At 43.2% G+C, this 23,838-nt stretch overlaps 1 protein-coding gene across 1 annotated transcript in view; it reads right to left on the minus strand.

Moving 5' to 3' along the window:
* The window catches only part of KLHL4 (kelch like family member 4), a 101,061-nt gene extending 77,284 nt beyond the window's left edge, over positions 1–23,777 (minus strand). The window contains exon 1 of the mRNA XM_075836727.1: positions 23,038–23,777. Coding sequence (XP_075692842.1) covers positions 23,038–23,456 — 419 coding nt within the window. The 5' untranslated portion in view covers positions 23,457–23,777. The remainder of the gene's footprint in view (positions 1–23,037) is intronic.
* Between the last annotated feature and the right edge of the window lie 61 nt (positions 23,778–23,838).

The following is a 23,838-nucleotide window of genomic DNA, read 5'->3' on the forward strand; positions in this document are numbered from 1 at the left end:
AATACTGCCCCTATATACAAGAATATAACTACTATAATACTGCTCCTATATACAAGAATATAACTACTATAATACTGCCCCCTATATACAAGAATATAACTACTATAATACTGCCCCTATATACAAGAATATAACTACTATAATACTGCTCCTATATACAAGAATATAACTACTATAATACTGCTCCTATATACAAGAATATAACTACTATAATACTGCTCCCTATACAAGAATATAACTACTATAATACTGCTCCTATATACAAGAATATAACTACTATAATACTGCCCCTATATACAAGAATATAACTACTATAATACTAACTCCTATGATCCTCTTCTGCGAGGCTCCTGGGGTCCGGTACAGTTGGGATTACTTTATATACTGTATAAATGTTATAATGTTATTTGCTGGATCAGTCTCTTTTCTTTCGTCGCTGTTTATTGTTTTATGGAATGTTCTACATTCATTTGATTTCCGCTACAGAATTTGACTTATTTCTTTCTATGAAAAATAAATGATAGAAACCTTATTAACTAAAAGGGACAGCCTACTGTAGAAGAGCCTTTTCTATATGGCCTTTTAGGGTATATTTGAGGGGTCCGCCGAGTTGAATGCCCATCTACAAGCCAGATCAGCTCTCATTATGGGGGATCTGGCACATCTTTGCATGGCACAAATGGTCCATGGAAGTCTTAATTTACTTTGTTTTCCCTGCAGTGACCATGAATTTATGCTCTTGCAGGGTAAGACTGGCCCACCAGGGTACTAGAGGATTCCCCAGTGGGCTCTTGAAGTGACACAATAATATTTGATTAAATATTTGTTTCTGAATTTACGGTTAATGATTATAACATTCAACAAAATGAAACACAAAGCTCCATCCATTAAAGCCATGGAGACCTATTTTTCCTGTTAACGCCATCGCAAATTTTCACCCAATTATGTCTCCCACGGCACCCGAAGCGTTTAGTCAAATTTGCTAGCGCAGCAACGATCAATAACCAACTTACTCTAAAGACGACTAATATATTATCCCAGATGTGGGAACGAGAGGTGTCAGATCTAAATATTTCACTGCCGTTCTTAGTAGAATCCAGAAATTACCTTCCATATATGCGGTCTAATTATAATGGCCATCAGTTTTTAAAGGGCCACTCACCCTAAAATTAGTTGTTTATAATAAAGCAGCAGCATTATAAGAGGAGCGGCTGATATCAGTCACACAAAGGGTCCTGCCCCTCTGACACATAAGAAAACACCAGTGTAATAAATGGCACATGACAGGTGGGGGCTCCTGTAAGAGATTTAGTATTTATATATTTCCTACACAATAAAAAATTGTCCTAAAAAACAAAGGTGTTATTAGTAAGATCCCTGGTAGCGTAGGGCAGTGAGGGGGTAATGGTAAGATCCCTGCTGGTCCAGGGCATTGAGAGGATAATGGTAAGGTCCCTGGTAGTGTAGTGCAGTAAGGGGTTATTGCTATGGTCCCTGGTAGTGTAGTGCAGTGAGGGGATATTGCTATGGTCCCTGGTGGTCCAGGGCATTGAAGGTTTACATGCTTCACTCTCGGGTTACTCCTGAGAGTGCAGTCCCTTGAAGCCGCTAAGTCAAGCGACCCTGACCCAATTGACCCGTAATACCGACCCCACCTCTCCCGGTCTGATAATCAGAAGCAATACATTGAGGTGGTTGAGGAATGATCTATATCGACTATTCAGTCAATGCTGGACTGTCATGTATAAAGCTGTCCCGGTTTCTGTCATGTGATGCCTGTTGCAGGTTTGTCACATAATCAGAATCATATATTAATTTACCATTAGAGTTTTGACTTTGTGATGCGACCAACATCTTTGTTCAACTTCAAGGTTAAGGCGCCATAATTTTGTGCTTGGATTGCGTCTTATCGCTTAATGCAGCCCTATTGGAGAAGCTGGCACACATCTTCAGATGCCATGCCCCCCGTGCATTTCGTGTAATGTGACATTATGGATGAAAACTCCCCCCAGCCTGATTCACGCGGCGCCTGTCCTGATTTTTCACAGAGTGTCGTTTCTGCAGCAGGGAAGAGCTCCGTGTCCAGACTGTGGATAAAGCAGCTCTGCTGTCCCCTCTCCAAGCAGGAAATTCTAGTGTGAACTCAAGCACCAATCAGAAGCTGAATTACATTTAACCAATGAGATGCATGTAAATAAACTCTACTGCTGACATCTCCTCGCACAATAAACAAGCCTCTACAACACTACATACTACCCAACCATCCTGTTATCCCACGAAACAGACCTCAAAGGGGGCGGGCTTGTGCAACTATACTCCAAAGTGATTGTTTCTGGGAGGGTTTATAAAGTGTGGGGCTTCTAAAGATTTGTGATGCAAATTAATCATTTCAAAAGTCTGGAGGGGTCTCTACAGCAGTCATGTGAATAGCTCTGTGTCCAGACTGTAAATGAAGCAGCTTCCACCCTCGCCCAGCAGGAAATCCTAGCAGGATCTTAGGAACCAATCAGAATTGTGAAGTCATCCTCTCAAAACAAGATTTTCTGATCGCATACAACAGGCCAACACTGATGGAAAGTGAAGTTGTGCATTTGACAGGGGATGGAGCTTCCAGATGTTACTTTGTATTACAATAGAGTTTATTTTGTATGTATGTAAAGAGTCTGAATAACTAAGATGCAGTTCTGTGATCTGGATTAATTTCCTTGGTAATATTCCAAGAAAAAAATAGAAACTTCTTGTCTTTGAAACCCTTTAGTGGTCTCGCTGGGATATAGGATGGCAGGATACATAAGGCAGCGGAGTACATTGTATCTTGTTACCTTTATCTGATACATTGTTAAAGTTTCTTAGTGTCTTATTTATAACCGATCCTGGACTCGGATAACCCTCTCACCCCATCCCCCATGCAGGGTCATCACTTCTCATAGGTCATTCATGTCCAGCAGATCAAAAACGACGAAAAACCTTTTATCGGAATAATGTATTTCTTTTTTTGATGTAATGTAACACAATATTAACAGTGAAAGGTTCCAAGCGAGCAGCTGCTGTAAAGACATTCTGTGAAAAATGTGGTTTCCTTAGCAACAGGAATCCTCAGAAACGTCTCAAAATAGACGCTCTCACACTCCCGAAACTTTTTTATTTTTAAGACTTTAATAATTCACACGTCTGTTTGCTGGGACAGGAGGTGCCAAAGCTTCAAGAGTCCTACAAGGCAGGAGATCATGCCAGGAAGATGGCACCGTCTCCAGCTGGACCTCATGACCTTGAGATTTACAGGGCTTTGCTTTTAAGTAGTAGAGAGGGTCGAGGTCAAACCCAAGAGCTGCTGCGTGCTCAATTAGCGCTTCTGCAGTCTCTTCAAGCCCCGGACTCTGTCATCCCCAGAGACCTCTCTAATTTACTACCCATTACTACTATGTTTGTGAGTCAGGCGCGCTCTGATGGGAGTAGCGCTGCCACTGACGACTGCAAGTGCTCCAGAGCCAATTTTAGCCTATATACAGTAAAATTCCTTTAATCTGGCATCAATGAGAACCTGACTGTCAGGTATTCTGGATTATCAGACAATTATACAAATTCATAATTATTTAGTTTAATCAGACAGATTTCCTCATTGATTCTCTCTCTTGGCGAATTCCACATTATATTGCCGTTCTGAGCTGGATATCAGGTGCCGGAATATCAGATTATTAGTCGCCGTTATGGTGGCCATATTGGCTTCTCAGAAACAGATATGACTGAGAAATGGCTGCGTACCGACAGGATACGACGACTGGAGGATTAATATTTACTGGGAATTTTTTGATTTTTGTGGTATGGACTTTAAAGTTTGTGATTTTGCTGCTGTGGAGGGGAGCGAGTTGGCAGCGATACAAGAAGCAAAATTAAATCTGTTTTCCCAGCAGCAAGTAAAAAACGGAATAATGTCACCTCTGTGTTTCAATCACTGTGACCTTTTAAAAGTCTGCAGAAAATGACAAAAACAATTCAATCAAAGATCAAAACTTACCAAATAAAAAATGAGTTTTCATTGAAGAACATTTCCCCTTTAAATAATAAAATCCCCCCCCCCCTTCCACCAAATAAAGTATAAGTCCTTGATCTGTCCTGTTCTGTCTATTCAGATATTTCTTAGCTATAAGTTTCTGGGTAAGCTGGGTGACAAGCCATCCATCACAGCTACACATGGGTCATTACCCAGCTTTTTGGTGGTCCAGAATAAAAAAAAACTAGTTATAAGTGCCATAGAAATCTGTATGCAGTGACCTCCCCCTAGTGGTGGCTGCAGGCAACAGAATGTTATTTAGCTCTATAACTGTGTGATGGGAAGTGCTCTGCTGGCAGTATTGTTTATTGGGGCAGTCTGTGGGCAGTATTGTTGGGGTACTCTGCTAGCAGTTTAGTATCTTAGCGGCACTCTGCTGGCAGTACTGTTTATTAGGGACACTACTGGCAGTATTGTTTTATTGGGGGTACTCTGCTGACAGTTTTGTCTATTGGGGACACTCTACTGGCAGGATTGTTTATTGGGGACACTCTACTGGCAGGATTGTTTATTGGGGACACTCTACTGGCAGGATTGTTTATTGGGAGCAGTTTGCTGACAGTATTGTTTATTGGGGGCACTCTGTTGGCAGGATTGTTTATGGGGGGCACTCTGTTGGCAGGATTGTTTATTGGGGGCAGTTTGCTGACAGTCTTGTTTGTTGGGTGCACTCTGCAGTATTGTTTATTGGGGACACTCTGTTGGCAGGATTGTTTATTGGGGCACTGCTGACAGTCTTGTTTGTAGGGTGCACTTTGCAGTATTGTTTATTGGGGTGACTCTGTTGGAAGTATTGTTTACTGGGGGCACTCTGCTTGCAGTATTATTTGCGGCACTCTGCTAGCACTGGTTATGGGGTCACTCTGGCGACGTGTGTTGGAGACACGTTCTTTTGAGGCATGGCCTGTAGTTGTGAGTTTACATAGGAAAACAAAAAAAATTAAATTCACTTCTCACTGTAAATTAATTTTAAAAGCAATTGATTCCTGATGATGAAGTACCCCCCCCCCTCCCCGCCCGCAGGTAGAGGCAGGTGCAGACACTGACACCTCTGGGGCGTTGAGACCTCAGGAAGGTTTTACAGCTGCTCCATCAGTGAATCTTCCGTCTCCTGAGGATCCGCGGCTTCCGCCGCTACTGACTCTGTCGCTCTCTGCAGGTGATTCACATTGGGTTGTAGATTGAGGTCAGATCTTATGGCTATGTTCACACAGAGTATTTTGGCGAGTTTTTTGACGCGGAAACCGCGTCGCAAAACTCGGCAAAAACAGCCCGAGAACGCCTCCCATTGATTTCAATGGGAGGCGTCGGCATCTTTTTCCCGCGAGCAGTAAAACTGCCTCGCGGGAAAAATAAGCGACATGCCCTATCTTCGGGCGCTTCCGCCTCCGACCTCCCATTGAATTCAATGGGAGGCAGAGAAAGCGTATTTCACGCTGTTTTATGCCCGCGGCGCTCAATGGCCGCGGGCAAAAAACGGCGCGAAAATCGCCGCGAAAATCGGCGTGCAGGGAGAGGAAAATCTGCCTCAAAGTTCCAAACTGAATTTTGAGGCAGATATTCCTCCCCCAAAATACTCCGTGTGAACATAGCCTTAATGGTATGTTCACACGGCTTTGCAAAATACATCTGAAAATACGGAGCTGATTTCAGGCGAAAACAGCTCCTGATTTTCAGACGTTTTTACAAGTACTCGCGTTTTTCGCGGCGTCTTTTACGGACGTTATTGGAGCTGTTTTTCAATGGCGTCAATGAAAAACGGCTCCAAAAACGTCCCAAGAAGTGACATGCACTTCTTTTTCACTGGCGTCTTTTATGCGCCGTCTTTTGACTGCGACGCGTAAAATAAAGGCTCGTGGGAACAGAACATCGTAAAACCCATTGAGAGCAATGGGCAGATGTTTGGAGCCGTTTTTTCAGGCGTAATTCGAGGTGTAAAACGTCCGAATTACGTCTGAAAACAGTGCGTGTGAACAAAGCCTAAGTTGTAAAATGGGAGAGTTTGGCAAATGAAACATTAATGTGTTTTTATTTAGATTTTTTTTTATACTGTACTTCCCCCTTAAATTGACCCGCACCCCTCAGCCCCGGAGTCGTCTCTCGTGTGAAGTCCTTTCATTTTCTAATCATCATTTTCTGAATTATCTTGGTCTCCTGCATAGATGATGGGTGACAACCATTAATGGCCGACACCTCTGACGGGCAATTTAATGGCAGCCGTTCATTGTTTGCTGCTCAGCTTTCCGCAGATCCTGAATCTTCATTGTTAAGAGTTCCATTCTATAACTATGAAGATTTCCATGCCATTCAGGGTCTATAAAAAGCTAGTTGACTAAAATCTTTCCACCGGTAAAGGCAGCCGTTAGAGATTGTCACTCATCTTTCCACAGCCCCTGAATGGCATCTAAGTCTATACTGCTGTGCAAAGTTGAATTCTACAATAAAGCAAATTTAGAAGACAATGATGGTCTGTGTGGAGATGAGTGACAACCCTGGCGGCCATGACAGCGCCCATAGGACTGTCACCCAGCTTTCTAACATATAATTCTGCATTTTTATAGATAGTGGACATAGAAATGTAGACTTACCTGCCATTCAGGGACTATGGAAAGTTGGGTGACTGCTATAGGCTTCCATTACTGGTGGTCACCCAGCATCTATCACCTGTCTAGCAGACCGATAGAAAATATTGTTTCCAAGTGTTCATCTGGGTGTTAACTCTGTATCCAGAGACACTAAGCGCCGCTCCCTGGAGAAATGGTTTTTCGTGCTTTTCCTTATTCAGAATGACATACGAGCGATTCTCCCCGGGCAGCGGCTGAAAGTCAATCACAGATCAGGCCGGGTCATCCACTACATCCCGCGCAGGGTCTTATAGAAAATCTCCAGTATTGCCGGAGCCCAAGGAAGTTCATGTAAAGTAAATCTTTCTACTCCATTAATTCAATGTGTGAATCATTAGTGGTCACCGGATTATAACCCTTTACTAATTTGTGTCCACGGGGGCCTCTGCTTTTTTGGCTCACATCAAATGACACCAACAAATGGCAAACAAAATCCCATAGAAATCAATAGGATCTGGCGTAACGTCCATTGCCAAAAATTGTAGGGAAAAAAAATCAAAATAGCAAAGTGTTTGCAAAAACTTTTGCTTAGTTTTATGATCAAATTCAGCCTCCATCCTTCGGGGGCGTATACCTAGATGAGAGGCTACAATATATCAGTGTGATGGCTTTCTACCTGGAATGCAAACTTACAGAGGATTGACTACACTGATACTTTGTAGTAAAGCCTCAGCTGTGTGAGCAGGACTAGGTCAGGACATATCTTGATGCCTCTACAAACAAAATATATTAGAAAGTTGTATAACTTTACATTACAAAATGATTAACCAAGTCGCTAATAGCTGCAACATTGCGTGCGGATTAATTTATTAATATGTCTTTATAGCGATCAAATCTCAGTTTTTCTGATACAGAGATCCAAATTCCCTGCAGAGACAGGAGTATAATAAAGGATATAACTCAGGATCAGTACAGGATAAGTAATGTAATGTATGTACACAGTGACTCCACCAGCAGAATAGTGAGTGCAGCTCTGGAGTATAATACAGGATGTAACTCAGGATCAGTACAGGATAAGTAATGTATGTACACAGTGACTCCACCAGCAGAATAGTGAGTGCAGCTCTGGAGTATAATACAGGATATAACTCAGGATCAGTACAGGATAAGTAATGTAATGTACACAGTGACTCCACCAGCAGAATAGTGAGTGCAGCTCTGGAGTATAATACAGGATGTAACTCCGGATCAGTACAGGATAAGTAATGTAATGTATGTACACAGTGACTCCACCAGCAGAATAGTGAGTGCAGCTCTGGAGTATAATACAGGATGTAATACAGGATCTGTACCGGATAAGTAATGTCATGTGTGTACACAGTGACTCCACCAGCAGAATAGTGAGTGCAGCTCTGGAGTATAATACAGGATATAACTCAGGATCAGTACAGGATAAGTAATGTAATGTATGTACACAGTGACTCCACCAGCAGAATAGTGAGTGCAGCTCTGGAGTATAATACAGGATGTAACTCAGGATCAGTACAGGATAAGTAATGTAATGTATGTACACAGTGACTCCACCAGCAGAATAGTGAGTGCAGCTCTGGAGTATAATACAGGATGTAATACAGGATCTGTACCGGATAAGTAATGTCATGTGTGTATATATATATACATTTTAGACCTTCACTTCATAATTTCATCCTTTGTATATAGACTTTGCTCTTCTGCATTACTGAAGTGACTCGGCTCCTCTGTCTTCATTTTTGGTAGAAATTCCTTTTTAATAAATAGATAACTGCTGAATTCCCGCTGGTCACCGGTTCACAGTAAAAAAGAGAGGGAATATAATGTATCTAATCAAAGATTCAGTCTGAGGTTCTGCTGCTTCCTGCAGGGCTCACAGAGATTCTTGGTGCAGACGGATCCCGCTCTCTGCAGCATTTTCATATCTGAAGAGCTTTTTTTTTTACTCTGATCAAGAGGAAAAAAAATCTAATGTCCAAGTAAAAGCAAAACTCTACCAAGTAATCCCCGTCCATCACAATTACGAACCACGAAAAAGGTGAATGCAAAATTATTCAGCTCCTAAACGCATTGAAGTCACTTTGAGGCTCCTTAAGCCAATATACTGCACATGTGTCATATGTTTATCAGCTTTGCACATTGCCCGGTTTTATTTGCAAAAGTATTCAACCCCCATCAATGCATTGCACAGAGTAAATTCCATTGTTATTTGAGATGAACAAATTTTGGCAATCTTGGATTTTAATTGCTGCGAATTATCAATGCAGATCTATCATTTAAGACTCCATTGACCTCTATGAGGAGACTGTGGTTGTGTATTTTGTGGCTGGCGATAATTACTAGGAACGCTCAGCACCTGCCGCTATCCTCATCTCTAGTTATTATACTGCTCATAGCGCGAGATCCGGTCCAGGGATCGGGAAGTAACCACTCAGGGGGTCGAATAAACTAGAAAGAGGCAAAACAATTTCAGGAGCGATTAAACGCGGGCGACCGTTCAGCGCAGACTCTCCGAGAGCAAATGTGTTGGCGAATAATGGAAAACAAGTTTCCATTTGTCTTGTAGTTTATGGCAGCTGAGTTCTAGTATAAGGAGGAAATCTCCAGGGAGAGACCGGCGCTAATGTGTGCGAGGAGAGCGATGGGGAAATAACACATTCTATAGTGCTGCATGTGAAAGGCAATTATCCCCCTCCCCAAAACCAAACACACAGACCCCCTCCCCCTTGAGGTTGTGCAGTAACTGACTCCTAACCGCGACTTCTTGTAAGATCACATCGTATAAATGACTGTTATTACCTACTTTATATCATAATGCACCTTTAAGAGGATCTCAGGGCGCACAGGGGGGGGGGGGTTCCTAGTATCTGCTGCCACTAGAGGGCCGTCATTGCATGTGAATTTATTAGAGAGGTGCTCCACCTAGTGGTAGCTGAAAGTATCCCGAATTTTATTGTGTAAGTGTAACTAATCCTATGGCTGCTTCGGAGCTTTGTATCAGGAAACAGATCCCCGACCCCTATAAAAAAAAATCTGGACCTATGTAGATGAAATATAATTGCATTTTTTGTTACATTTTCCTTTCCTAAACCACCGCCACTAATCCCTGCACCATCCCAAACCACCAGGAATATGAGGTGCTATCCAGGGTTATCACATTTCCGGACATTCAACACGTTTAATGTGGGGAGGGCTATTTTGCCATCTCCGCTGTGGGCACCATCGTGCTTGAAAACCCCTTTTAAAAATGGTTTGCCCCCGGGCGCTACATTAATTAACTATTTCCTAAAGCCAAACACAAAAAAAATGAACGAGTAAATCGCTTTTTTTCCGTGTCCGCCCACAAATACAACAATATAAATGACACACTAATGTATATTTACGCCCCAATGGCGCCTAAGAAAACTGCGATTCTTTTCGCATAAAACAAGACCTCGTAGAGCCACGTCAGTGAAAAAATGGAAAAGTCACGACTGCAAAAATGCAGAGGGGCATAAACGTAGAAATGTATCGCGTCACTACGGCCCAATAGGCCTGGTCATTAAAGGGTTAAATTAAACTTTTACATTGGAATCCGTAGACAGGTGATCACTACAAACATGGGATCGGAAAGCGGCAGCCAGCGGATGTGTGCCCGGGGCGTGTGGTAGCGCTCCGCAGCCATCGTTACCACGTATACACAATTAAAGTCATAGGAACCATGTATACATAGAGGGGGAGGCGCAGGCTACTCCAGGAAAATAAAATGTTCATGTTCATTGCGAGTCATAGGCTCCTGGTAGTTGGCACTTGCTGCCATCTTTGGTTGCTATGGCTGCTGAACAATAGAGAACGTATCCGAATGATGATATTAACATTGTCGCCTGATTCTAGTGGAGCAGATTGTTGGCAAGTTTCCTGCTGCGCTCCAGACGAGGACGATGTATTTACTGGCACGTCTCTGCTGGCGACTCCTACTATGCAGGAGAGAATTAGATAAACGTGTGCAGCGTTAGGGATTTCTGTGTGTAAGATTTTTGGGGTCCAGAAGTTTTATGTTACACGCCCGGTTGGAGCCTTTTTAGGGAGCTATAGTGGTGGCCATAAAAGTGGGGGGCAGGACATCCATTAAAATGGGGCCCAATTATTGTGCCTGGTTTAGAACCAGAGCAGTAAAGTCAAGTGACTGCTTCCCCATCCGCGCTAATTTTGTGCTCCTTAGGACAATCCCCCCCCCCGCCCCCCCCCCTTGTTTGCTGTCAATGAAATTCCTCCGGGGAGGGGAGTCCGGTGCAGGTTCTAGCAAAGGGGATGGTGCCAACCAGGGCTGGGCTCCCTCCGCTACATGACCGACTCCTAGGATTTGTACGCCATTGGTGGCCATGTTGTTTGTCACACGTTTCCCAGAAATACGAAACAAGAGGACGAATCAAGGACTTCTAGTTTGGGGTTTGATTTTATGGGTGATGGCTCTTTAAATAGTTATTGGTTGTCATAAAACATCTTCCATATTGATACATTATTACACTATTGATACCTTGTTACAGTATTGATCCATTATTACACTATTGATCCATTATTACACTATTGACACTTTGTTCTGATATTCTGTATAACAGGAATGTTCAGCTCATTTAACGCCATCGTCCGCTCCTGAACACTACAATAAAGTTCTCATAGTTTGAGTGAGGGCTCAATGATGCGTCCCGCTCCTGCGGACATTTGCAGCGTCAGCGTTCTGCTGCGACCGACTGGAGAATATTATTATTTGCAGCCGGGACATGAACATCTCATTCTCTGGGAAGACGCGGCCGCGTTCAGCGCTGATCATCGGGCTCCGGCCTCCGAGCAGCAAAACAAGAGTAGAAGTGAATGAGGTGACCAGAAGGACAAGACGCCCAAACCAGGAGGAACCGCCAACCAGCGACTGTGGTGTCCTAGCAAATACAGTGCTGGCTGTGGCATCGCGTGTGTAAGGACTTGCGCCACTCTAGGTCGGTGGAGGCAGAATTATTTTCCTAAAACTTCCATGGAGACTCCGTAGAATGAGCAGTGAATAAATGGGATCAGTGATTTGAGGTATTGAATGTATCTAAGCACTGTATCCAAGACCTACACGATATTGCTGCAGAAAATGATCACACTAGAAAAGTAGAATAAGTAAATATTGCAGGAGGGTGGATCCGTTTATTATGTGACAATCAATTTGTATCAAACCAGAGACCCCCGACAAAACAATGTCCTGAAAATAGAAACAAGATCTCTATTTCTTCCTCTCTCTATCTCTCCGTCTTTCTTATTCTCTCTCCCCTTTTTCTCTCCCACTTACTTTTTCTTTCTTTCTTTTTCTTTCTCTTTTTTTTCTCTTTCTTTTACTCTCCCTCTCTTTCTCTCTATCTTTGTCTCTTTATCTTTGTCTCTCTCTTTCTCTCCCATAGACATAACTTGAAGCTCTTGGACCCCAATGCAAAATCTGTAGCAGAACCTGCCGTGTGCCATTTATAATACTTGTGTCTTATGTGGCAGAGGGGCCGGGTGCACCCCTCCTCCCCTCCTCCCTCATATTTGCGATATTTCTCCTAATCCCTTATAACATCCCTTGAAAGAAAGCGATCAGGGTTGGATTGTGGGCGATCACATGACCGGCGGCCTCTCCACAGACAAACTAAGGGTGAAGTAACAGCAGCAGTGGGGTTATTGCTGTTACAGTTTCCTCTTATTTTTGGATTTGCCTCTTATGATGGGTCCAGGCTTTACTTTACCCTGAGCCTTATAACACCGCGCCATAATTCATCTTGGCTGAGCTTCTGCGGTTGACGGGCGGATTGAGCGGCTCATTTCACCTTTCTCTTATAAATCTCTCTGACACATAAGGTTACCCTGACTCCAGTGTTTTCAGCTGTTTTTCAGGCCGTAAACGTCCCGAAGAATGGCTGAAAAATCGGAAGCAGAACGCCTCCAAACATCTGCCCATTGAAAAACGGGCGCGAAAAAGAAATGCATGTCACTTCTTGAGCCGTTTTTCATTGACTCTATAGAAAAACAGCTCCAAAAACATCTGTTAAAAACGCAGCGAAAAACGCCACTTTGATTAAAAAACGTCTGAAAATCTGTAGCTGTTTTCCCTCGAAAACAGCTCCGTATTTTGAGACGTTTTTTATTTTGTGTGTGCACATACCCCAAAATTAGACTAGTCTCCAGTAAGTGTAAGTTCTTGAGTCATCTTCTTCTATTCAAGGCTCATACAGTGGTTGTCACCCAGCTTTCCTGCACTCCTGAATGGTAAATTTACCTGCAGTGCAGGAGTGACGGATGTATCGCAGATTTGCTGCTCAAGACCCTGGGAAAGTTGTCCAGAAACCCTGTTGGATTACTAATGGCGACCATATGGGTTGTCACCCAGCTTTCCCAGAAACATTCCCAGAGAACGGCTGAATACAACTCGACTCCTGTGAGTAATTCATCAGTTTAGTGAGATTTTACATTCAGGACCCTGGGAAAGCTGGACAACAACCCCTGCCGGAGCAGTAAAACCTACAACATTGGGTGTCACCATCTTTCCTTAAAACATGTAACTAAAAAACAGATAAAATCGAATTTCTATAAATTGACAGAATTAACTTAAACTTGGAAATCCGTCTCCTGCCGGTGCTCCGCCGCGTCCCTCCATGCTCCAGTAACAATCCGCGTGCGTCCCGCTGGTGCCATGTAAATTGTGTTAATTACACAGGCGGGGATCTCGGTGACATTTCGCCGCTCGCTGCCATTAGACGCTGTTTGTGGACCGGTGCCTATTTTGTTGCTTTTGTGCCACATATTCGGTAAATGACAATTTTTTGCATTATTCAGACAGAATCGCCTCCGGAGGATTCCTCTGGGTGGGTGCGGACTGATCGTTTCTAACCCCCACCAGGCAGACGTGCAGGGGGTTAATTGTCAGAAAAGATGATGGATTCCACTACATCGGGAATTGAAATCTACCCGGGGACCGGAACGCTGCTGGGGACCGAAACGCTGCTGGGGACCGGAACGCTGCTGGGGACCGGGACGCTGCTGGGGACCGGAACGCTGCTGGGGACCGGAACGCTGCTGGGGACCGGGACGCTGCTGGGACGCCCGGTGTAGTGTGCGCCTTATTTTCCCGCTCCATTTGGAGAATGCCGTGAATGGCGGCAGATGGTACCCAGTGAGGTTCAAGAACAACAGGATGTGCCGCAATTATGACACGGGCGTCCGAGCCTTTTTTTCTCATCATTTTATTGCGATTTGAATGAAACCAAATGTTGGAAAGATAAGGAACGGCAATAACCAATGTGGTTTTTTTTTGCATTTATTAAATGTGTGAACCCCCACAGGAGCCCAAAGAAGTAAAGTGTTCAGAGGCGTTAATAGAAGACACTGACCCCGAGACATATTCATAAAATGTCTCACATTTCTTAAAAATGAGTCAAAAATCCAATTTCAGCCGTTAAGTACTTGGTAACATCTTCAGAGACGAGCTCCGTCAGCGGGGTCAGCGAGAACAACGGGTTATTCTTCATTTGCTTAGAATATTATTGCTGAGAATCTCCAAAGCTGCATGAACAGCGAAACAACAGCTTGGCATATATATATATTATGTAGCAGAGCTGAATATGTTATTTCAAGTTCCTTTTTCTCACCGTGTACGATTGTCTAGTGATCATGAAGCGTATGTTACAGAAACATAATTTTTAGATGTGTCTGTTTATCTGAATAGGTTTATGTTGCTCTATGTTATTGGTTGATTTTCCGCTTTCTTTTATATTTTGGACCTGATTTTGGTGACATTGCTTGTGGAGCTGCAGGTTCAGAGCTCACTGACGCTGCTCTCTACTCCTACCTCTTCTCAATGCTCGAGCCTGCGTGTGTCTCTCTCCCTCTCTCTCTCCTCTCTCTTCTCTCTCAACTCTCTTCTCTCTCTTCTCTCAACTCTCTTCTCTCTCTTCTCTCAACTCTCTTCTCTCTCTCCTTCTCTCAACTCTCTTCTCTCTCTTCTCTCTCTCTTTTTCTCCCTCTCTCCCTCTCTCTTCTCTCTCTCTCCCTCTCTCCCCTGTACACACTTGGATTTCTAGGCGAAAATGCAGGTTCCTCAGGAATATATTCTATATACAACGTGTGTGAAACACTGACCACAAAGACCTGTACAGAGCTCCAAACGTCAGGATCAGATCACACACGGGGTTTGCTTATACTCTGTCCCAATAGAGACACGTAGAATATGACATTTTTAAATCGGCTATTTTTGAAAGTCCCTTTCAAAAAAAAATTATGTGACGTGAAATGGAGAAAAAATGTGGTTGCCTCCAAACATTCTACATAAGTCAATAACCTATGGCTGCTTCTTTCTTGAAAACTATTCTCTAGTGTTAACAGTTTTTCATCAAAGGTTCACGATTAGGCTCCGGTGCTATCCATGCCCCCCATGCTCTACACTGCAGCTCCACTTGTTCAGATTGGCTGCTGTGTATAAACACAAGCTGAGCAGGAAGTCATTGCTTGAAGAGATGATTTCCATTACATCAAGTACAGAATGATAAACTTTAACCAGCTAAGGTACCAATGTGGAAAAAATGGAGGACAGAGCAACAATACGGGGGAGGAGCTGGTTCACCTGGATACATTTGATAACATATGACGATACCATGATAATGTGCCCCATAACAACATCAGCTCTACCTTATCACATATATATATTTGCCTCCCTCCCATCACTCCTGACTTCCATGCCTGCGCACTGCATGCACCTGCGCCTCTATCTGTGCGGTCTCTCTCCTCTCCCATGCTCCCTCACTGTCTGACTAATGCTCCAGGTAAAGTTGATTCTTCATTTTTTATTTATTTTTTAGTAAAATAGTAAAGACATTTTGTGCTGTGTGGAAAACCTCCAGGTATTTATATAGCAGCGGTTCCAGATCTGCAGCATTTACATATTACAAAACTGCGTGTCAGTGTGTGGGGAAAGAACCTTCAGCCGATGAATCATTTTTATACTTCTGCTCCCTATTTTATTTGCTCTATATTCTATGATGCAAACAGAAATGGACATTCTCACCATTTTCAAGATCTCTGCTTGCTGTCAGTGAACTATGAACATTGTTTTTTTACATACAGAAATCCAATCAGACCTAATACTTCTCACAGCTGAGAGTTTGTTACAATCGTATCCAGTCAGATATCTGTGGAAAAGTTTCTCTAGCCGTGTTGGAGGTCAGGTACAGTCCTTGGAAAGTTGTTTGTGGCAAACATCAGATCTGCATCCCATAAATAGAAGTCCAGACCAGGCCATAGCTCACGATATGGTGTTATCATCCAAAACGTCAACCTTCACAGACCGACACTGAACGACAAATCATTCCGAAACCGTCCGTCTAATATCTCATTTATGGCCAGCTTTAATGTAAACAAGAATGTTCTTATTCGCTGACAGCAAGCAAATATCTTGAAAATTGGTGAGGAATTGCAATACAAAGTATATTAGAAAGTTGCAGAACTTTCCATATCACAGTGATTGCGCTTTACTGACATTGGGCTGGAGCGGCGCTTTTATTAGTTTAAAATCCATAATACATGACGAAAAAGTCCAATGATCGTCTCCGCTCTCTGGGCGTCTGATCCCAACATCATCGCCTTAGTGAATTATTATTCTGAGGATAAATGTTCAGGCTGAATGTTTTGCTGGAGGATAATATAAGCGCACTATACATTGCGTTTCGTGACTGCGATGCCCGCGCTTCTCTCTGCCAAGAAAATTCTGGAGAAGTGCGGCTGCCCTCCTCTGCCTTGGCACTCCAGCACATTGACATTGACACAGTGTTGGCCGCGGGTGCCTGGACTGTTGATTACCAGATGAAGGCGCGTGAAATGAGATGCACCGTCCTGCCCGTCCCTTGTTAATAGTCCTAATTCTCTCACCAAATCCACCAACTGTTCCGTTCCTGCGACCTATACGACGCAAAGCAAACCGGCGCCATGTTGTATGACCCAGCCCATCTGTCCGGTCTCAGTTTCCATATATCTGCAGCCAATGATGGATTACAATGATACAAAAATCCCAACATTAACCTGTATTCACACCAGAATCATCTGCAGATCATATACAATGGGACTACATCAAATATTATTATAGAAATATATCCCAGGGACTACATCAAATATTATAGAAATATATCCCAGGGACTACATCAAATATTATTATAGAAATATATCGCAGGGACTACATCAAATATTATTATAGAAATATATCCCAGGGACTATATCAAATATTATTATAGAAATATATCGCAGGGACTACATCAAATATTATTATAGAAATATATCCATGGGGCAATGTCACCTATTTTAAGGGTTTGTGGGGGAGCAGGGGGTGCAGGTAATTCCGAAGTTATTACACATTTCAATAATCAACACTGATTTTGGTAAACTGAAGTGGGGGCGCTGTTGCATTGATGTCTATGGAAATGTTTTCATTTGACACTGGTAAAAAGTGGTACTGCAAGTAAAAAAAGTACATTTCATTAAGATTTGGAGGAACCATCCCTCAGATATAATGGAGCTTTAAATAGGTTGTGTGGTCAAGACAACTTGTGGCCTTATGTTCTGTTGAGCTACAACAGGAAGCCGCTAAATAAGTGTTACTCCAGCTTACAAACCTGACCATTCATTTGTAAGGCCGGCATGTAATACTACAGTTCTCCTGCAGAGGTCGCTTCTGAGGAAATGTAAGGTCAAACAATACTCCTCCAGCAATAGCGGCTGATCGCTGGGGTCACTGGGGGTTCTAGGAGCCAGACCCACTGTTTTTAGCACCGATCCTAGTATGTCACTGACAAGTCACATGAATGTCAAAAACGAAGCCTCTCCTGACCTGACTCTTGTGCAGTCACTGTATGCAGTCTCTTTCTTGTAAGCTCAACTGTTTGTGCTCCAGATGTCTCCTGCCTTTAAGTAGCTGTCTGACACCGATCATTGTCAGCCATATTAGATCTCATGCGGCTCATTTCTGTCACCCAAAGGCTCCTCCCCTCACTGTCTCCGCTCTTCCAGGCAGTCAATCACAGTAAGAGAACCCCCTCCCCCATCCACACACTTATCTCGCTCTGTAATATGCTTGACTGTCTCTCTGCCCATTTATTTGTCCATCAGTAGCTTTCACCTGGACATATGCTTTTGCTGGGCTTTGTTTAGTTTTAATTTTATTTTTGGGAAGAATAGTTCAATGGTGACATTAGTGAGACAGGAAGTAGCTAACTTCTTCTCTTACTTAGATTTCAAAAAAATCAATATAGCTGCAGCCTGGGACAGAACAGCAGGAGAGGAATGATAAGGGTATGTTCACACAAGGTCATTACGTCCGTAATTGACGGACGTATTTCGGCCGCAAGTACCAGACCGAACACAGTGCAGGGAGCCGGGCTCCTAGCATCATACTTATGTACGACGCTAGGAATCCCTGCCTCGCTGCGGGACAACTGTCTCGTACTGAAAACATGATTACAGTACATAAGTATGATGCTAGGAGCCCGGCTCCCTGCAGTGTGTTCGGTCCGGTACTTGCGGCTGAAATACGTCCGTCAATTATGGACGTAATGACCTCGTGTGAACATACCCTAAGGGTATGTTCACACGGCCTATTTACGGACGTAATTCTGGCGCCTCTATAGCGTTGGCAAACATCTGCCCATTGAAAGCAATGGGCTGACGTTTGTCTGTTCACACGAGGTGTATATTTATGCGTTGCTGTCAAAAGACGGCGCGTAAATAGACGCCCGCGCCAAAGAAGTGTCATGTCACTTCTTCAGACGTAAATGGAGCCGTTTTCCATGGACTCCATGGAAAACCAGCTCCAGTTACGTCCGTAATGGACGCGGCGTTCAAGCGCCTGCACATGCCGGTACGGCTGAAATGACGGGGCTGTTTTCTCCTGCACTCAGAACCCCAGGCACATGTCCCGACACCCCCCCCCCCTCCCTAAGCTATTCCCCTGCTTTCCTTTAACTGGGTCAAGGATTACGTTTGGGGCCCTCCAACATATACATTAATTGTACAAGCTAGCAGTGGGAAGAGTGGCTTGTTGGCACTCCACTACCCAGCACCCGGGGCACATGCCCAGCCACACACATCCCTTTATTTTAAAAGTCTCCTATCGTTTTGTGTCTACAGCTCCAATGCAGACTTATGTTTCTCCATAGTTACAGACTACAAACACTCCCTGTGTAGTCTGATGCTGCAGTCATGTGTTACTTCATTGCCTTGATAACCTACAGACAGTATAACGGCTTATTTAGACGAACGTGATATACGTCCGTGCAACACGGACCGACCTATGTTAGTCAATGGGGCCGTGCAGACTGTCCGTGAGTTTCACGCAGCGTGTGTCCGAGCGTAAAACTCATGACATGTCCGTTATTTGTGAGTTCGCGCATAACGCACCCATTGAAGTCAATGGGTGCGTGAAAATCACGCGCAGCACACGGAAGCACTTCCGTGGGACGCGCGTGATTCGCGCAACAGCTGTGAAAAGGATGAATGAAAACAGAAAAGTACCACATGCTACAAACATACAAACGGAGTGTCATAATGATGGCGGCTGCGCGAAAATCACGCAGCCGTGCATCATACGCTGCTGACACACGGAGCTGTTAAGTACCTTTTGCGCGCGCAAAACACCGCGTTTTTTGCGCGTGCAAAAGGCACACGCTCGTGTAAACCCGGCCTTAGAGGTAGTGGAGTAATACATACTACAAAGGATTTGTTTTTTAGTCTGTAACCATGGAGACACATAAGTAGGTGCTGTACACAGAAAACGATAGTATATTTTTAATCCAAGACTATATGCAAAGTTGCTTAATTTTTTTAGATGCATTAGAACAATAAAAAAAAAATGGTTACAGAATTACACAAAGCCTTTAAAGCCGGACTCCGCGTCTGAGTCTTATGGACCGCTGACGCCGTTTGTAAATTTGAGTTTATCTTATTTATAATATTTTGTATGGAAATTGTTTGCATCTTTGCAGCAGTCCTCTTATAAAGTCCCTTGTTGTGTAAGCTGTTATCATCTGGGTAGCGTTGCGTCTGCGTGTGCTGGAATCCGTGCAGTCTCATTGGTCCCTGCGCCATTTATCGCCTGTTAATAGTAAATATCCGTGTGTAGATTTCAGCCGACGTGAACCTATTGCTTTGTAATGTTCCGTGTCCTTATTTACACAAGCCACGTCTATCAGCCGAAGCCTCGCAGCAGCCAAAACTTCTTCTATTCTCCTTGACCAGATGATCTGACCCCTGACTCGTATTCCTGAGCCCCCTACAGAGATATCGGCACCGGCCGCATCCATCCTTTAATCTTACAAGAAATTTACTTTTTTCCAATTTTCCTTTAGTAAAAGAACCATTAAAGGGATTTTCCATTTTTATGTAAATAAATCTTCATCCCTGACTAAAGAAAAGTTCTGCAACTTTATAATGTGCTTTCTTTTCATTTCTTATTATGTTCAGGATCTCTCCTAGCATTCAGAGACTAGAAGCATTTTTTTTAAGGGGTTGTCCCATGACCGCTCCTTTTTTGCTGTGCCTCTCATAAACAATCGGGGCGGCAGAAAATTGGTGAACACGCTCAATCAGCAGTTTCCAACAGCTCCATTCCGCTTCCCCCGCTCTCCAGCCAAAAATAGTAAATAAGGGTCCCTAATTTATCTGGGTCCCAGAGGTTGGACCCCTACCTAACTACCTTATATAATCTAATTGACAGATTATAATAGTTTCAAGCCAGTCTATATTAATACTTATAGATGAACAATAAGTGCCAGCAAACCTCTGCTTGCTTTACTTGCCCACATCACCCACTTTGAATCTACAGAGCAGATTTATATTTTACACGGATTGTGGTTCCTTCTAAGTCTGACATTTACCTGTGCACAGTCACCGGTTATTGGTAATGAGAATTTGCTCTGCTTGAATAGGGCCAGATCCTGGTCTGTGGAGACCCCTGGGATATTTGAATGTCTCCCTCCACTATTTTTGGAAGGAGGAAAAAGAGTAAAATTGTACAGATACAATATAATAAAATGTTATGAACGTAGAACCACAACAGAGGGACACAAATAACTGTAGCATGCCGCGCTGACATAATACCGCCATGTCTTACATGAACAGTGCTATACAATATATACATACTGCCACCATCGCGTGCCCAAATAATACCAACATACAAAGTTCAAACAATAGTGCTGTACTGCGTAGAGTGCCACATAACAATTCCATAAATTATTCGAATAGACGTGCCATACAGTATCTAAATAATACTGTCCTGAATGATAGTGCCGTACACCGCTCAACTAATCCTGCCATACCGTGTCCAAATAATCTATACAAAACTTACATAAAGCCACTGTAGAGTGTCCAGTTAATACCAGCGTACCCTAACCAAAGAGAAGATCTCTAGGACTGCATACAGTACAATAATGTCGCCATATAGTGCACGTATAGTGCCATATACCTTACAAATATTATTCCCACACACTACAAATGGTGCCCCAATAACCGACCCCAAATTTTGTCAATACCAATATATGAAGAACATAGTTAGACTCTACCGGACATCGCCCTAGTTAGTGAACGATCCTGAACATTTGCTTCTTTAGCAATTTATAATCCAACCATGTCCCTGAAACATCCGTATCCCCTGTCCCGCTCTGCTCACCCCTCATACAATAAGTCTGTGCGTATATCATATGTCCATTGACCCTGCTGAATATTCTGTTCTACTCTAAACTATATACTATGATTACTATGATTAACTTAGAGACAGGAAGGCAGGTGTGCAGACAAGAAATGCTTCCCCACAGTCTCAATCAAATTCTGCAAACCAACCAACAACTTTCCCCTTGAGCATCACATTATCCTCAGTCTTATATAACAATGAGGTCTCAGCACTGAAACTCATCTGATAAGCAGCAATATCTATGAGATGATCTATCCAGTCACAATAATAATAATCTGCAATATTCTGACAACAAGAAGACTGGCGTCCAGGTGCAGAGGTCAATAGAGACGTCACAAGGATTGGAATCATACATTATAATGGGATTGTATGTTCAGCGAGCGAGACCAGAGAGTTATAACTATTACATTGCTCAGGACCTTCACATTATAAATAGTCAAACTTCATCTAGACATATAAATGTGAACTTGTATAAATTTGCAGCATGACGGACCGGTATGGTATATTCAGCACTAGTTTAGGTACATGAGCTCTATTAACCCTTAATAGCAAGGAATATTTTATTAAGCAGAAACACCCCCCCCCCCCCCCCAGGAACTGTCTGGAATGGAGACTTTAGAACTTGAGCCATTGTCTTGGCTGCTTCCTGACTCACCCTTTATCCTTTATTATGTATGTGTAGATAACATATATATATATATATATATATATATATATATAGTGCATATACCTATATTACATTTCTACTACACTTGAGCATAAGTAAGGCCTGCAGCTTACTGAAAATGTGCAATGTCCCTAAATATGCCCATCCCTGCACGTTCACATAGTGCAATACAGTATATTTCAGCTCTGACCCTCTTCTCAGGGTACAGTCACATTAATCTTCCATGGAATAGACTGTATAAAGTCCACCCTAGGACACACTGGAATCACATGTTAGGAATCACTTGACTGAATCTCTGCATCAAGAGATCTGCACTATGGAAGGAGAATGTTACCAGCCTTGTGCTGCCTATGAAGCAGAGTTGGATACACACAACGCCAGGCAAGAGTGAAGTTGTCATTTTTCATTGCTCAAGGTTAATTGTTCGGATGGATGAAGTTTAGGGATGAATCAGAAGATCCTGCAAACAATCTGTCCAACATCCTATGCTTTTTGTGTTACTGTAGGTTCAGATCTGATACAGGAGTTGGGTATCAGGATAATAGAGCAGTAAATATAAATTACAGTAATAGTGACACAAAGCAACAAGACATTGAAAAGAAAGAAATAAGGAATTGGATACAATGTTAACAGGAATGTGACACTAAGTGGCTACAATGTATCAACAAATAGAATGTTATGAACATAGACAGTGAGTGCAATGTAATAATAATTAATCAGGAAAGTGGATACAATGTAATAATAAATAATCAGGAAAGTGGATACAATGTAATAATAAATAATCAGAAAAGTGGATACAATGTAATAATAAATAATCAGGAAAGTGGATACAATGTAATAATAAATAATCAGAAAAGTGGATACAATGTAATAATAAATAATCAGGAAAGTGGATACAATGTAATAATAAATAATCAGGAAAGTGGATACAATGTATCAAGTCATGGGCCGCTGAGAACTAGTGAGTACAATGTCTCTTGCGCAATAGGTCTCATTACCCAACTCTTACCTGTCCGCGGTTTCCTGGGTGTTCTCCTGGGAGGGGATGGAGACCTCCTGGACGCTTTTGTCCTCTTTTTTCCCCAGCTTCTCTTCGGTACTGTTGGGTTTGGGGATCTCCTCACTGGCTTGTATGTGCTCTATGAGGTTCTGTTGGTGCCAGGACTGGATGGATCGATGGTGTACAGGGGTTGGACCTGGCACCGGTGCCAGGATGTTGTGGACAGGGCTGCTGTTCTTCTTTAGCCCATTCCTGTCCCGTGAATGGTTTTTGAGCCTATTGTGAACCGGAGTCCCCCTGTGCTCATATCCTTCCTGCTGCAGGCACCCCCCAGATCCTGGAGAACCTTGTGAGGGGTGGCTGAACCACCTCCAGCGCAGCCTGAGGATCTGCTTCACATCAAACTCCTTCTTCCCAGATACTGACATTTTCTTCTTTTGCAAAAAATAAACCAAGTAGAAGCTGGAAATGTGCGACTATCTGTGGATCCCTCTAGTCCCTCAGTGCATGAGGACAGGAGCTGAGGAGAGTTGTCCCTGTGACTGGTGCTTGCTGCAAGCACCTCCAGCCCATGCTCTGCTGCTAACTGTGTAGGTGGGATTCCATACTGACAGGATGATGAGGTCAGACCTTAAACAAGTAAATCAGCTTAGCACAGGAAAGTAGCAGCAAGCAGAACACCAGTCAGCAGCTCCATTACAGGCTCACATGATCTCCAGAGGGCGCAGGCAGCAATTGGAAATGCAAGGAAGCAAAGCAAAATCTAGCAGCTCAGAGTGATGATGGCAATGCCTGGATTCAGAGGAGATT

This window comes from Rhinoderma darwinii, chromosome 8, assembly GCF_050947455.1.
Source record: "Rhinoderma darwinii isolate aRhiDar2 chromosome 8, aRhiDar2.hap1, whole genome shotgun sequence".
NCBI classification, from domain to species: Eukaryota; Metazoa; Chordata; class Amphibia; order Anura; family Rhinodermatidae; genus Rhinoderma; species Rhinoderma darwinii.